Below are 17,182 nucleotides of genomic sequence, written 5' to 3' on the forward strand. Positions count from 1 at the left end.
TATGGATTTCAACAGAAGAGGCGCCGCCTAGCGGTACGAATACGCCCCCTAGCGTGTTGAATATACACTGCTTATTTTACTATGTAAAATGCTTTTAGTCCGTTAGAAATTTAAAGCAATTTTGATTAAATGGCTAAATTATATGATTTAACTTTGAGAATTCAAGTTCAATGCTAGAACTAAAATAGTACGTATTTCATTGCTGTCCAGATAAATTGAATGGCGACATAACAGCGGATTGGGGCTACCCCAAATAAAACTCCCCAGTGCAAATAGTTCTAAAGTTATGACATAGTTCCCGGAAATGGGATTATCAGCTAGGCATTGCCATCAGCCTAAACTTGGCACAGTTTCAAACCATTCGCGATGCTAATTTAAGCACAGCAGAGCCGATAAGCTGAAGATGGTGTTGTTTTTTTTTGCGAATTCTGGATAAATTGTTGTGGGCTTGACCCTAACAATTCAGAGTTGATAAAGGTCCCAGAAAGTGTGATAGAGCGTCGCCATCGGGCCTATAAAAGGCGCTCCCAATCCATTGGCACCATTAGTAGCGATCGCGCTTTGAAGTCGTCAAGTTCAGTGGATATCTAAAAAGTGAAAAGTGATTTAGTGCTTAGAAGTCTTTATGGTCTAAGCCCAGGGTATTAAAAGGACAAACATCTCAGCAGTGTCCTGGCAGAAATGGATTACCAGTGTTAACTACCAACAGGATACTCCTGTGTGCACAATTAAACCAAAAAAGTGTGCATCTGCCAAATAGAATGGCAAACAAAGTGATTTCTTTGTCCTTGTGGCTGCTACTTATCTCATTTGTATGGGCGGAGGATGGAGACATTATAATGAACGATGAGGATGACAAGGATATAAAGTGAGTGAACGGACAGTGAAAGTATGAAATTTATAACTAAATTTCAAGATTGGACTGGTTCTAAAAATTACTGAGTTATTGATTTAAAAGTGTTAAAATAAAATTAATTCTCTCGTTTTAGGTTAAATAAAATCAATAAATTGATTTAAACAATATTTATTTTTAAATTGTTTTTTTTTTTGTAATTTAAATTGGTAAAAATTTATTTTGGACTAGTCACAAAACAATTTTAAAACTTTTTTACATAAATGATGATTTTGTTGCTTAATTCAATACATATTCTATTCACAATTTTATTTTTTATTAAAAAAATTTTTCTTTTATTTTCCTTTTCTGATTTTGGTAGAATTTTTTTAGAAGTAGAGTTAGATTGGTTTCAATTTTATATGCGTCGATTAGAGCTTCGCAGTTGATTTCCTTGACAACCAGAGTACATGAAAAAGTGTATTTCTATCTCTAATAGGAGGTGTTGTCATTTAAATAAATATTTAATCTAGGAAACATTTCGCCTTTTGCGAAAGGGTGTCCATTCCTACAGATTAGGTTTTAATGTTTATGCAGAGGCTATTATAATTTCAGTCAAAAGTTTGCAAAGCAATAAAGGAGACATTTCCGACCCTATAAAGGAGACCCTATCTAGGAGAATCAAACAAATTTAAAAAAATAAAAATGAAAATATGTGTGATTCCTTTGAGATATTATGAAACAATTATTTACTATATCAGAATTACGATTTTAGTTTTGTCAAAATCGAACAACAATATTATATAGCTACAATAGAAACGATGTCAAAATGCAGCGCGAAACCGACATAGCTTCATTGTTTTTAGTAATATAGGCATAGAAATCGAAATGTAGTCGTTTTGTAATAACTGCAAGGGTAGATAAACTTCGGTTTGCTTGCTTTCTTGTTTAATATTGTAATACTAATCCTTATACAGAGGAACTTTTCTCATATTTCTAATGTCCCTAAAAACAAGACTTTAAAATATATACAAAATATAATCCGATATCTTACTTTTTCTTTTAATACAAGCTTGCGCTACATTTTAGGGACTTTTTTTTAAGAAGCTCAGATAAAATTTAGTAAAAAACAAAAATACCATTAAAATTTGAATATATATAATTTTAATCTAAATAATTGCATAATTTATTTTTGTATTTAGCCCGTTGGTCCAAGCCGTACCGGAAGCCGTCGATAACGAGAATGTTCGCAACGAACGCCACTTTAACTTCAACTTCCTTCAAGCCCCCGCAGTTAGGTAATGATAAAGTCGAAAGAAAGCGAGATAATTCGCCAAGTTCAGCGGGGATTATATAACTGGATTATTTATGTTATGTTATAGCACGAAATACTCATACGGTGGGTCAGGAGGAGGCGGCGGAGGATATGGCGGTGGAGGTCATGGCGGTGGAGGATATGGCGGTGGAGGATATGGCGGTGGAAGTCATGGCGGTGGAGGATATGGCGGCGGCATAAAGACGTCTTATCCTAGTGGAAGCGGGTTTGGGTAAGCTTAAATGTCATACTACTGGGGTGAACTTTCTTTAACATAACTTTAAATCACAGAGGAGGATTCCTAACCAAAACCTTGGGAGCATTTGGCATTGGAAAGGGGTGAGTGAAAGCCTTAGAAAAGGTGAATCCTATCCATTAAAATTACTTATCTAAAACAGAAGTCAGGGAAACTTTTACGGAACTGGTGGCCAGGTCCTGGCAGCCTTTGGAAAGTGTTCCGCCTTGGCGCTGCCCTCAAATGTTCTGTCCGAGTGCCACAATGGGCGTTGTAAGGTCTTTTGCCCAGCTGGCTATAGCTTTGCCCAGGAAATACAATTCCTGGAGATGTTCTGCAGCAACGATGGATGGATCGTGGCCAACTCTGCATTCACGGAGGTGCCACCCTGCCAGGCTCAATGCACTCCTCGGTGCCAGAACAACGGCATCTGCATCTCTGCCGGGGTCTGTCAGTGCCCGGAGAATTACTACGGACCCTTGTGCCAGCAGAAGCAGTCCGTATGTGCTTCCTTTCCAAGCGTACCGAAGAACTCCAAAATATCCTGCAAGAATAAGTGAGTTTTGATATGATTAAGGATGCTAAGGCGCCTAAAACCTTACCTTCATCGCAGTATGTGCCATGCTGAGTGCATGAGGGGATTCCAGTTCCCAGACGGCAGTGGCATCACCAATATTGAGTGCCGCAACGGCCAGTGGGTGCACACTAAAACTGGTCTTTCCAAGCCACCCGATTGTGCCCGTAAGTGATGCCATTAAAAAATTGGAAATTTCCAGATTACAATGTTTTCTTTCAGCCACTTGTGCCCCCGCCTGTCAGAACGGTGGACAATGCATTAGCTTTAATGTCTGCCAATGCTCTAAGATGTTCCGGGGTGCCCAATGTCAATATAGTAAGTATACGAATAAAAGGATTTTCCACATTTAATGTGTTAGTCAAAAAACTTACTCTTATTACCCGTTCCATTTTAATTTGCATTTAAAAAACATTTCGAAACACCTTAATTATTATTGTATAATTTTCAGACATTCAAAGTTGCAATGTGACTAATACCAATTTTAATGGCAACTACAAGTGTGCCTATGAAATGGAGGAGGCTCGTTGCACATTCAGCTGCCCTCCGGTCCCGGGATTGAAGATCCAAGGGCGCCTCGACATAGAGTACAAGTGTACCTATCAGCAAGGAAAATATCTTCCTGAACCGCTACCAAAGTGCATACTTCGTAAGTTTAAAATTGACCAGCTAAATAATACCTGTTTTTATAAAGTGTTCAGCTATATTTAACCCCTTTCATTTTCTACAAATAGACTCTAATAATAATAAGACAAGCTGTCGAAGGCAAAATTATAAATAATGTTATTTTTCAAAAACACTTTTCTCCAGCTGATGGCTACAGCCTTGGTCCCAAAACACAAACAAGTAAGATAACGCATCAGGCGGGAGGAATTTATCAACACACTGCGAGTGGGGGATTGGCTTTGGAAATCCAAACCGAACGCCAAAAGCTTTTGGCCTTGCTGGCTAAGTATCGGGATGTAGAAAGAAGAACTGTACGTTAATGTAACATTTATATATTGAATTCAATAACCTCGTCTTCTAACAACTTAATTAACTAGGAATGGTGGTCATCGGAGGAAACGGTTGTCACCATGAGCAGTTATTCCTTGTACCAAAGCAACGAATTGGATATCGTCATTGACAAGACTCCACGACCAGCCCTTTGTACCACTTGGGGTGGCAATAACATGAAGACCTTCGATGGTCTGGTCTTCAAGTAAGTGCAACGTGATGAAATACACTTGATTTAGATGGGTAAATACATTTTCCCTACAGGGCTCCCCTTTCCTGCTCACACACGCTGATTACGGACAAGGTTTCGGGTACTTTCGATATTATCCTGAAGGCATGTCCTTATGGCTCTGGTTATGGTTGCGCGCACACCCTCAAGATCCTTTGGCAATCCGTACTCTACACTTTCGAGAATCTAAGTGAGAGCTTATAATCCAATCGGATTTTATAGAACATTAAATAATACAATCACTACTTTTAGATGGTACTATGCAACTGTCCACGCCGATTAAAAAATTGCCGATGCCTGTCCAAGTTATGGGCATGAAAGTCATGCCCGTGGCCCAGCATGTCCAGATCGATCTGGAGTCCGTGGGACTCAAGCTGGACTGGGATCACCATCAGTATGTCTCCGTGCAGGCTGGTCCCCAGATGTGGGGAAAAGTGGGTGGTCTGTGCGGATCCCTAGACGGTGATTACAACACGGACTTGTCCTCCAGGACGGGCAAAAAACTGGCGACTGTGAAGGCCTTCGCCGACGCGTGGCGCGTTGAGGATCACAGTGAAATGTGCCAGGTGGAGAACAGTGCGGAGATAGAGTTCGGCATGGACTCCTGTGAGCAGACAAAGCTCCAAAAGGCCGTCTCCGTCTGCGAGCGCCTCTTGGCCAACGAGAAGCTCGGCGAATGCATCAAGCCCTTCAACTACGACGCCTTGATCCGCACCTGCATGGCGGACTATTGCAATTGTGCCAATCGGGAGCATCCGGAGAGCTGCAATTGCGACGCCATCGCCATGTTGGCCAAGGAGTGCGCCTTCAAGGGCGTCAAGCTGGAGCACGGCTGGCGAAATCTGGAGATATGTCGTAAGTATAAAACCAAACTAAGCTCAAATGCGTTTTATAGACTGCAGATAAAATCGGGGAAAAAAGAATGTATTAGACTTTAAAGGGACATTCGCAACACTCGCTGTTATAAACTTAAACATTTTCCGGCACACAATTTAATATTAAATTAAGAAAAAAACATTTAACATCATTTTTCTTTGTGCCGTGAACATTTTTTTTTTAAATCGGGTGAATGTTTGTAAAAATAACAATATTATAGCCTTTTAAAGTATTGCATTAATCCTTTAAAATATTATCTCAAAACTATTATATTTAACACTTCAAAATTATTATTTAAATTGTTAAATTGTTAATACTATATATTTATTAATGTTATTCCCTTTTTCCAAAACTTTTTTTTCAGCCATAAGCTGTGGATTCGGACGCGTTTATCAGGCCTGTGGGCCCAATGTGGAGCCCACCTGCGACTCGGACTTGGCCATTCCCGCCACGAAAGGGCGCCTGCAACGAGGGCTGCTTTTGTCCGGAGGGAACGGTGCAGTACAAGGAGGCATGCATCACCCGCGAACTTTGCCCCTGCTCCCTGCGCGGCAAGGAGTTCAAGCCGGAGTCGACGGTCAAGAAGAACTGCAACACGTGCACCTGTAAGAACGGTCAGTGGCGTTGCACGGAGGACAAATGTGGCGCCCGCTGTGGGGCCATTGGAGATCCGCATTATCAGACATTCGATGGCAAACGGTACGATTTCATGGGCAAGTGCTCGTACTATCTGCTGAAGACCCAGAGCATGTCGGTGGAGGCGGAGAATGTGGCTTGTTCGGGAGCCGTTTCGGAGGCCATGAATTTCGTGGCCCCCGATGATCCATCTTGCACCAAGTCCGTGACCATTCGATTCGTTCTACGTGACGGAACTCCATCGGTGATCAAGTTGGACCAGGGTCTAACCACCATGGTCAATGACAAGCCGATTGTAAAGCTACCGAAGATGCTGGGTCTTGGGGAAATCCTGATTCGACGCGCCAGTTCCACCTTCCTGACCGTGGAGTTTGCAGATGGCATTCGCGTCTGGTGGGACGGAGTTTCGCGGGTCTATATCGACGCCCCGCCCAGTTTGCGTGGCCAAACGCAGGGTCTGTGCGGAACCTTCAACTCGAACACCCAAGATGACTTCCTAACGCCCGAAGGTGATGTGGAGACGGCCGTGGAGCCTTTTGCGGACAAGTGGCGCACCAAGGACACCTGCCAATTCAAGGCCGAGACCCACCAAGGACCTCATCCCTGCACCCTCAATCCGGAGAAAAAAGCCCTGGCTGAGAAGCACTGCGACTGGATTCTGCAGGACATCTTCCAGGATTGTCACTTCCTGGTCGAACCGGAGCAGTTCTACGAGGATTGTCTGTACGACACATGTGCCTGCAAGGACGATCTGTCCAAGTGCTTCTGTCCCATTCTGTCGGCCTACGGCACCGAGTGTATGCGACAGGGCGTTAAGACCGGCTGGCGAATGTCAGTTAAAGAGTGCGGTGAGTCTCAGTTTTTAATTAATATGAAATTGCTAACAAAGTCCTAATACTGACTTTTTACTCAAATGGCCAGACTTACCGTCCGACAAAATCAATATTTTAGATTTAACATTTAATATAATGGATCAAAAATGAAAATCCATACTTTGCAGAACTCGTAACCAAACTTCCAGTAAATTGACATTAATATTGCATTATCGTTTTTGTGCATATTTTCTAAAAATTGATGATAAAATTGTCTACAATTTTATTTTTTAAAGTCATCTGAAAAGTTAACAAAATCTTTAGTCTTTTTTAGGCAAAGTTACACCAGTTAAAGTACAAATTCAAAATTTAAAATGTACTATATAGTAAACATATGTCCTGGCTCATATTTTCCGTCTAAAAAAACCTAGTTTTCGATGGCAATTAATATATTTTTTACACTCTTTTCGCAGCTGTGAAATGTCCAATGGGCCAGGTGTTCGATGAGTGCGGCGACGGTTGTGCCTTGTCCTGTGACGATCTGCCCAGCAAGGGCTCCTGCAAGCGGGAGTGCGTCGAGGGATGTCGTTGCCCGCATGGAGAATACGTCAACGAGGAGGGCGAGTGTGTGCCCAAGCAGAAGTGCCAGTGCACCTTTGACGGCATGTCCTTCAGACCAGGATACAAAGAGGTCCGTCCGGGCGCTCAGTTCCTGGACATTTGCACCTGTACGAATGGCGTGTGGGATTGCCAGGATGCCGAGCCAGGTGACAAGGATAAGTATCCACCTTCTTCGGAGCTGCGTTCAAAATGTACCAAACAGCCCTTCGCCGAGTTTACGAAGTGTGCACCCAAAGAACCAAAAACCTGCAAGAACATGGACAAGTACGTGGCCGACTCTTTAGATTGTCTACCCGGTTGCGTCTGCATAGAGGGTTACGTCTATGACACTTCCCGCCTGGCCTGCGTCCTGCCCACCAACTGCTCCTGTCATCATGCCGGAAAGAGCTACGATGATGGTGAGAAGATCAAGGAGGACTGTAATCTGTGCGAGTGCCAGGCTGGTAACTGGAAGTGCTCGAAGAATGGCTGCGAGTCCACTTGCAGCGTCTGGGGAGATTCCCACTTCACATCCTTCGATGGTCACGACTTTGACTTCCAGGGTGCCTGCGACTATGTCCTCGCCAAAGGAGTTTTCGACAATGGCGATGGATTCAGCATAACCATCCAGAATGTTCTATGTGGCACAATGGGCGTGACGTGCTCCAAGTCTTTGGAAATCTCCTTGACTGGCCATGCTCAAGAATCGCTACTTCTTAGCGCGGATTCTGCATACAGCACTGATCCCAATAAGACGCCTATTAAGAGTTAGTAATTCACCATTTAAAATCAGCCCCTTAAATAATATATGTTCTTTTCCTCAGAACTTCGTGACAGTGTCAACTCGAAAGGACACAATGCCTTCCACATTTACAAAGCTGGCGTTTTCGTCGTAGTTGAAGTGATCCCGTTGAAGTTGCAAGTGAAATGGGACGAGGGAACGCGGGTTTATGTGAAACTAGGCAACGAGTGGCGCCAGAAAGTCAGTGGCTTGTGTGGCAACTACAATGGCAACAGTCTGGATGACATGCAGACACCCTCGCTGGGATTGGAGACCAGCCCGATGCTCTTTGGCCACGCCTGGAAATTGCAGCCCCACTGCTCGGCTCCAGTGGCACCCATTGATGCCTGCAAATTGCATCCGGAACGCGAAACGTGGGCCCAACTGAAGTGCGGCGCTATGAAGTCGGATCTCTTCAAGGAATGCCATGCTGAGGTGCCCCTAGAACGTTACTGGAAGCGCTGCATCTTCGACACCTGTGCCTGTGACCAGGGCGGTGACTGCGAGTGCCTCTGCACCGCCATGGCTGCCTATGCGGATGCTTGTGCCCAGAAAGGCATCAACATCCGCTGGAGGGCCCAGCATTTTTGCCGTGAGTACACTGTATCAATCTACACCCGATTTGAATACTTCGATCTGAAACTATAATTGCAATCAGACCATGAATTGAGGTCACCTTTGGTAAAGTGGTATAAATCAGATTGTCCAATTTTGGAAATAAAAAGAGAGACAGAAGTCAATACACTCATATTAATAAATTAGAAGGAGCTCGGAGGATTTTTCAATTTTTTATTTTTAAATCTATACTTTTGATTCTCAATTTTAAGTATTTTTGGAATTCTAAGTAGTTTTATTCGCACTAAGCTAATTTAATAGATGTCTAACCCATTTTATTTTGGTCTCCAAAGATAAATTTTTCTCATCCAAAGATTATGCCAAAGGGTAAAGAATCCGCAAAACTAATGATAAGTTTAAGTAAGATAGTTTTAGTTATATGCATATTTTATTAGCTTTTTACCATAACAAAACCATTGATCTTTTAAATGTAAAGCCATGCAATGCGATCCCCATTGTTCGGATTATAAGGCCTGTACTCCGGCTTGTGCTGTGGAGACCTGTGACAACTTCCTTGATCAGGGAATTGCGGAGAGGATGTGCAACCGGGAGAATTGCCTCGAGGGTTGCCACATAAAGCCGTGCGATGATGGATTTATCTATCTGAACGATACCTACCGCGATTGTGTACCCAAAGCAGATTGTAAGCCAGTCTGTATGGTGAGAGACGGCAAGACATTCTACGAGGGTGACATCACTTATACCGATTCGTGTGCCACTTGCCGATGCTCCAAGCGCAAGGAGATTTGCAGCGGTGTAAAATGCGATATTCCCGTGACGACCCCGCATTCTGCTCCACTTATTGAGGGCACCACGGTACCCACTCCTCAGGCCACTCAAAATCAGACCAAGTGCGTCAAGGGATGGACTCGATGGTGCGACAAGGACCGGGATACCTCACACAAGAGTGTGCGATTGAATGATGAGGAGAAGGTGCCTCGTTACGATCGCATGGAAAATGTCTACGGCACTTGCCTGAAGGATTACATGACCAAGGTGGAGTGCCGGGTGAAAGAAACGCACGAGGCACCAGAACAAATGGACGAGAATGTGATTTGCAGTCTGGAGGAGGGTCTTCGATGCATTGGAAAATGTCACGACTATGAATTGCGTGCCTTTTGTCAGTGCGATGAGGAAACCATACCAATTGCACCCAAGCCCACAGAAAAACCACAGCTTGGCCTTGGCTGCGATGCTGCCATTGTGGAGTACAAGGAATTCCCCGGCGATTGCCACAAGTTCCTGCACTGTCAGCCCAAAGGAGTCGAGGGAGGATGGATCTATGTGGAACAGACCTGCGGGGAGTACATGATGTTTAATCCTACGATGTTTATTTGCGATCATATAGCCACCGTCACCGAAATCAAGCCCAGTTGTGGCTTGAAGCCGGAACCAGAGCCCGAATTGGAGCCCATCAAACAATGTCCACCCGGAAAGGTAAAGTCGGAGTGTGCCAATCAATGTGAACATACCTGTCACTATTATGGCAGTATCCTGAAGATGAGAGGTCTGTGCCAGATCGGCGAGCACTGTAAGCCGGGTTGTGTAAACGAACAGCGACCAGATTGTCCTAAGCTTGGAAAGTTTTGGCGGGACGAGGACACCTGTGTTCATGCCGATGAATGTCCTTGCATGGACAATGCTGAGCACTATGTCCAGCCTCACAAGCCCGTGATTGGAGAGTTTGAGGTATGCCAGTGCATCGACAATGCCTTTACTTGTGTGCCCAATAAGCAGGAGCCCGTTCCCAAGACAGATGGTAAGTAGCTATAAAAGTAGTATAATACCATAGCTTATGTCTTCTCTTTCATTTCAGATGGTGAAGTGGATGTGATACCCTTGGTTCCCATTTATCCTGTTACCCTCACCCCACCTCTGCAATGTTCAACAGAACGGTAAAACAAATTTATTCCTATTAAAAATAAACAATAATTAATATATGTCCCTTCCTAGCCTCATTCCCAAGATAGAAAACTCGGGGCATTCACAGCCCGACACTATATTTAATGCTAGTTCTCAGCTGGCCCCAGAACACGGTCCTAAAATGGCTCGTCTGACTAAAGATCATCCGAATGGCAGTTGGTCCCCCAGCATTAATGATCAAATGCAATATCTGGAACTAAACTTTGGAAAGCCAGAGCCCTTCTATGGCGTGATTATGGCTGGAAGCCCGGATTTTGATAACTATGTGACCCTCTTCAAGGTAAGTTCTTGGTAATGTTACACTTAATTGTGATAAAACTTATTGCTTTCGCTCCTGTAGATCCTTCATAGTCATGATGGAATTGCTTACCATTATCTGGTGGACGAGACAGAAAACCCGCAGATGTTCAATGGTCCATTGGATTCAAGGGCTCCGGTACAGACTCTTTTCAAGATTCCCATCGAAGCAAGCTCACTTCGCATTTATCCTCTTAAATGGCACGGGTCCATCGCTATGCGTGTGGAGCTGCTGATTTGCGGAGATAAGGTTGAACCTCTCCCAGTGCCAATTGTTCCAACAATTCCACCCGTAACAGAGCGTCCAGCTCAACTGGTGGATCAGGAGTGCATTGATCTAATGGGTGTGGATGAGGGTAAAATGCACCAGGACCAGGTTCAATCCAGTAGCTTATGGCAGCAGCCCAATCAGGGAAGGAAATCACAGCTTTTGGAATTGCTAAAACTATCGACACCACTTGCTTGGCGTCCTCTTGCAAACAGTCAGAATGAGTTCGTTGAGTTTGATTTCTTGGAGCCACGGAATATTTCTGGATTTATAACAAAGGGTGGTCCGGATGGATGGGTCACCGGCTACAAGGTTATGTTCTCTAAGAATAAACCCACTTGGAACACAGTGCTCTCCACTAACGGTCAGCCACGCATCTTCGAGGCCAACATTGATGCAGAAACTGAACGCAGACATCATTTCAAGAATCCGATACTAACGCAGTACCTCAAGATTGTGCCAGCTTATTGGGAGAGAAACATTAACATGCGCATTGAACCTCTGGGATGCTTCTTAACGTATCGTAAGTATTAAGGATATTTGGGACCACAGTATTTTGTTTATATTCTAAAAATTTCCTTTGAAATGGATAGTAGGATAAATGGGGGCTCTGGACTATAGCTATCATTCTTGTTTTTATCCTTTGCTTTAGCTGAAATCCAACGTCAAGTGCCTGTGGAGGAAGCCAAGCCCACAAAATGCAATGTTTGCAATGGTGTGTCTATCTCCAGTTCGACCTCCGAATGCCAGTGTGATGATCAACGTTTCTGGGATGGCAGTAACTGCGTCCAGCACAATCTGTGTCCTTGCATAGAGAACTACGTTAGCTATCCGATAGGTAATAAGTTCGAAAACTCGGCCTGCGAAGAGTGCGTTTGCGTACTCGGAGGACATAAGAATTGCAAGCCCAAGAAGTGCCCGCCCTGTCAGGATGCCAAATTGCGTCCGGTGATCACCAGCGACTGCTTCTGCAAGTGCGAGTCCTGTCCCAAACATCAAAGATTGTGCCCGTCCAGTGGAGATTGCATCCCCGAGATTCTCTGGTGCAACGGAGTTCAGGACTGTGCTGATGATGAGGATGCCAGTTGCAGTGACTCCTTCACTGTGGTACCCAAAATCGAGCGAGAAAAGAACGAGAGTGAGTTTAATATTTCTAAATTAAATTTATCATCTTTTTAACATCTGAAATGGCTTTTTCAGCTGAAGTCATCACCTGTCCCGTGCCCGTCTGCCCGCCTCAGATGAAGATTAAAATTACGGAGAAAAAGTCGAGAAAGATGTCCAAGATGTTTACCTTCTCGAAACAGGTATCGATTGTGGACGATGGATTGACTATCACGAAGACCAAGTTCATCTCGTCCAAGGAACAAATTCTGGCTATGCCCAGCCAGGAATTGGACTTCCAGCAGGAGGAGCAGTGCGACGAGTTTACATGTGTGCCCATTCCCAACAAGCAAGTGGACAAGAATGAGACTATCACCTGCACGGAACCAAAGTGTCCGGAAAAATACGATGTGGAGTTGGACATGAGTACGGCTAAGGTTGGAGACTGTCTAAGATATACCTGTGTCCTTCGACCCAACAAAGACGATGTGTGTGAGATTAGCGGCAAGAGTTTCACCACATTTGATGGCACCGTTTTCAAGTACGGACTTTGCAGTCACATCCTGGCCAGAGATATTCACAAGAGCAGTTGGTCTATATCGGGTAGGAAATACTATGGAGTACTATTAATTCTATGCGTAAACTTATTATTACTTTTGTTATTTAAATGTTTTTTCAGTTCATCAGCAATGTAGCGACGAGACTCGCAAAGTTTGTCACAAGGTGATCACCATCCAGGATATCGAGGCTGGCAACGAGTTAATACTCCTGCCTCACTTGAAGCTCAAATTCAACGGCTTTGAGTTCACAGTGCAGCAGCTAATAAATTCCCCCATTTGCAAGGCTTCATTTGTGGTTTCCCAGCCGGGTAAGACCCTCCTGGCCGTATCCACCAAATATGGTTTCTGGGTGCAACTAGATGACATTGGAATCGTCAAAGTGGGCATCTCATCTAAGTTTATGCGCACTGTCGACGGTCTGTGCGGTTACTACAATGGAAATCCAAAGGATGACAAGAGGTCACCGGATGGTCAAGTTATACCAAACACCGAGAAGTTTGGCGATAGTTGGTATGACAAGCGAATTCCAAAGGATCAGTGTGGAGATCTCAAGTGCTCCAGGGAGATGCAGGCAAAGGCTTTGCAGCTGTGCAATATCATTCAGTAAGTACTTATATACAACTTGTGTTTCAGTTAAGTTATGTATTCATATTTAAATATAATTCTCGACAGCCATCCTACCTTCGCTCGCTGCCACAAGGCCGTTAATTACAAGCAATTCCTTAATAATTATTGCCTTGAAGCTGCCTGCAATTGCATGCTGGCTAATAATGGAGATACAGCCGCCTGCAAGTGCAACATTTTGGAGAGCTTTGTGAAGAAATGTCTCAGCGTCAATCCCCTAGTGCAATTGACCACTTGGAGAGCCGTGGCTCAGTGTGAGATTAATTGTCCTTCGCCGTTGGTTCACACGGACTGTTACAAGCGACGCTGTGAGCCATCCTGCGATAATGTTCATGGTGACGACTGCCCCGTTCTCCCGGATGCCTGCTTCCCGGGTTGCTATTGTCCTGAAGGAACCGTCCGAAAGGGTCCCAACTGCGTGCCCATATCCGAGTGCAAGGATTGTGTGTGCAATGCCCTGGGTGCATCCAAGTACATGACCTACGACCGCAAGAGCTTCAGCTTTAATGGCAACTGCACATACCTATTGTCGCGCGATGTGGTCCTTCCTGGGGTGCACACTTTCCAGGTGTACGCCACCATGGATGACTGCAAGAAGCTGGGACAGCCAACCCCAGTGGAGGGCGGCAGCTGTGCCAAATCCCTGCACATTCTCAACGGCGATCATGTCATCCATGTCCAGCGTATTCCGCAGAAACCCAAATCCCTGCAGGTCCTGGTCGATGGATTCGAGGTTAAGCAGATACCCTTCAAGGACAGCTGGATTAGCCTTCGACAGGTGGTGGGCAAGGAGCTGGTGCTCTCCCTTCCGGAATCCCATGTGGAGCTGACGGCGTCTTTCGAAGACCTGATTTTCTCCTTGGGCGTACCAAGTATCAAATATGGCAGCAAGATGGAGGGACTTTGTGGCGATTGCAATGGCAATGCAGCCAACGATCTTCAGCCCAATCCGGCGAAGAGGAAGCCCGGTGTGGACGTAATACAGAGTTGGCAAGCGGATGAGCCGAAGCTTGGCTTGGTGGAAGAATGCCTGAGCGAAGATGTGCCCAAGGAGCAGTGCATTCCCCTGCCGCCAGAAAGGGATCCCTGCCTGCAATTCTACAATCCGGAATTGTTCGGCAAGTGCCCGCTGGCCGTGGATCCCATTGCGTATGTCTCCGCCTGTCAGCAGGACATCTGCAAGCCTGGAAATACCCAACAGGGAGTTTGTGTGGCCTTGGCCGCCTATGCCAACGAATGCAACCAGCAAGGAATATGCACCAATTGGAGACGACCACAGCTCTGCCCATACGAATGCCCCAGCGATATGGTCTACGAGCCATGTGGCTGTGCCAAGAACTGCGATACCATTAAGGCCTTGTCGGAATTCGATGCGGTGAGCTTGAAAAACCAGGCCGTCGTTCACACTCTTAAGAGTGATGAGATGTGTCTAACTTCGGAGCGTTTCGAAGGCTGCTTCTGTCCCGCCGGAATGGTAATGGATGGCGGCAAGTGTATCCCGGAAATAGCCTGCACAAAGTGCGATGATGGACTCCATTTGCCTGGCGATAAATGGCAGAAGGATAAGTGCACGGAGTGCCAGTGCGATCAGAAGGGCAAGACCTCGTGTGTGGAGAAGAAGTGCCAGGTGGAGGAGAATATCTGTGCCGAAGGCTACAAACCCCAGACAATTGTCAGCGAGGCGGAGTGCTGTCCCAGATATCGATGTGTCCCAGAGCCTAAAGACCCAGAAAAGGTGTGTTTGCCTCCTCTGATGCCCATCTGTGGTCCCGGGCAGTTCAAGAAGCAGAAGATGGATGTTAACGGCTGTCCCCAGTATATATGCGGTATGTCGAATAGTTTTCTGAAATATATTCTTGGCTTAAACTTAAAATTTTTCAGAGTGCAAGCCCAAGGATGAGTGTGAGATTATTAAGCTGCGGGAATTGCTTCAAGGCGAGGCTATTGTAAAGATTGAAGAAGGGTGCTGCCCCACTCAGAAGATTGAGTGCAAGCCAGATTTGTGTCCCCTGGCACCCATTAACTGTAAAGAGCGGTTTTATGAAGTCAAGACCACCAAGGATGCCGGAATGTGTTGCCCCATTCACACGTGTGGTAAGCAAGAGATCTTCTCTTTTCAGTTTTCCAGTTAAAAACTCTTCATTTACTTTCAGTTCCTCCCAAGGACTTGTGCATTGTTCAATATGAGCTCGACGAAACTTCAAAGTTCACTAAGCAGGTGGGTGATAAGTGGACGCATGCCAAGGACGTTTGCAAGAAGGAGACATGTTCCTACGGTCCAGATGGCAATGCCCAGGTGGTCAGCACTTTGGAGCAGTGTTTGACAGACTGTGCCCCTGGATTCAGCTATCAGCATTTGGACAACAAGAAGTGCTGTGGCCAATGTGTCCAGACTTCATGTATCTTTGAGCAAAAACTATACGAAATCAATGCGCTATGGAAATCGGCCGACAATTGCACGACATACAGTTGCCTAAATAAGGATGGGCAGTTTTTGGTTACCAACTCGAATGAAATATGCCCAGATGTTGGTAGCTGCCTTTCCCACCTCCTATATCAAGATGGCTGTTGTCAGCGCTGCAAATCGGAACCGCTGGTGGAGGACAAATGTGGGTAGACTCTTTAAATAATTAGGTTCAACTTCAATCGATCCCTTTCCATTTACAGCGACTTGTTTGCCTGTTTCTCTGGCCGAATCGCGAACGAAGGAAATCCTTAAGTTCCCTGTACCAGAACATGGATCCTGTGTCAATGCCGAACCCATTCAGGGATTCACCGACTGCGAGGGTGCCTGCTCCTCTGGATCCAAGTATAATACACTTACCGACATGCACGAAAAGTTCTGCACCTGCTGCAGCATCAAATCCTATCACCCGATCTCAGTGAAAATGATTTGCGAGGATGGCCATACGTTTACTCAGAAGGTGTGTAGAAACCAGTCATTAATTGTCATGACATTAATTGATTAAATTAATCATTTCAGCACGAGGTGCCATCCAATTGCGGTTGCTCGCCGTGCTCGGAATTTTCGGACGCCGCGATCGATGTGAGAATGCAGCCGGATGTGCAGGTGCCACTACTGAACTTACTCGGCAACCGTTTACATTAATATATTCAGGAGAGTCATTTGTTAGGTTTAAGTCTATCGAACATTTACAATAAAAATTAAAAAAATATATATATATACTCTTCAGTGTGTTTTCTGTCGACAAGGTATAAGATTTATAAGTAAGTACTTTAAACACATTTTAAAAAATCCCTTATAAAAATGAAAAATCGACACAATAGTTGGGAACACAGATTTTTAGAGAAATAAACCACAATCATTTAGAAGAATGCCATTTTGAAGTGGGATGTCTGTAAGAAAAGTTATGGGCTTAGAAAAGAAGGTTTTGGGTACCTTTTCTGCAAGTATGTCACTTTGAAACCTGATGTCTGTAAGAAAAGTTATGGGCTTAGAAGTGCAGGTTTTGGGTCACTTTTCTGCAAAGCTTTTTTTTTTGAAAATTAAGAAGGGGCTACATCATAAAAACAAGAGAGAACGCTATAGTCGGGTGCCCCGACTATCAGATACCCGTTACTCATGTAAAGGGAGTGCGAGGGAGATGGAGATAGAAACTTTGATCACGCATAACTTTTAAACGAATGGTCCGATTTGAAAAATACATTTCGATAGGTATTGATAAACACAATAAAACTGCATTTTTACTTTTCTGAAATATTTAAATTTTTAAAATCGTATATAAGCGATTGTGGGCGTTAAAGGGGGCGTGACACCTTTTTGAAACAAACTTGCGCTGCGTAGGAACTCCTAGAATCTGCATGCAAAATGCCAATCTTCTAGCTTTTATAGTTTCCGAGATCTCAGCGTTCATACGGACGGACAGACAGACGGACAGACGGAC

General features: G+C 44.7%; 1 protein-coding gene across 1 annotated transcript; it reads left to right on the forward strand.

Moving 5' to 3' along the window:
* Nucleotides 1–562: 562 nt before the first annotated feature.
* LOC108052456 (hemocytin) lies at nt 563–16,455 on the forward strand. The gene is given in 28 exon segments (XM_017134832.2): nt 563–868; nt 2,035–2,130; nt 2,215–2,379; nt 2,439–2,486; nt 2,546–2,938; nt 2,996–3,123; nt 3,179–3,274; nt 3,408–3,605; nt 3,767–3,933; nt 4,000–4,157; nt 4,217–4,371; nt 4,434–5,036; nt 5,422–5,510; nt 5,512–6,541; nt 6,979–7,872; nt 7,930–8,478; nt 8,938–10,260; nt 10,318–10,396; nt 10,455–10,704; nt 10,765–11,512; nt 11,642–12,127; nt 12,190–12,696; nt 12,773–13,256; nt 13,326–15,103; nt 15,159–15,371; nt 15,431–15,886; nt 15,945–16,201; nt 16,261–16,455. Coding segments are annotated over 28 exon segments (11,583 nt in total). The 5' UTR covers nt 563–761; the 3' UTR covers nt 16,387–16,455.
* Nucleotides 16,456–17,182: the final 727 nt, after the last annotated feature.

This window comes from Drosophila rhopaloa, unplaced genomic scaffold (assembly GCF_018152115.1).
Source record: "Drosophila rhopaloa isolate 14029-0021.01 unplaced genomic scaffold, ASM1815211v1 contig_47, whole genome shotgun sequence".
Taxonomy (NCBI): domain Eukaryota; kingdom Metazoa; phylum Arthropoda; class Insecta; order Diptera; family Drosophilidae; genus Drosophila; species Drosophila rhopaloa.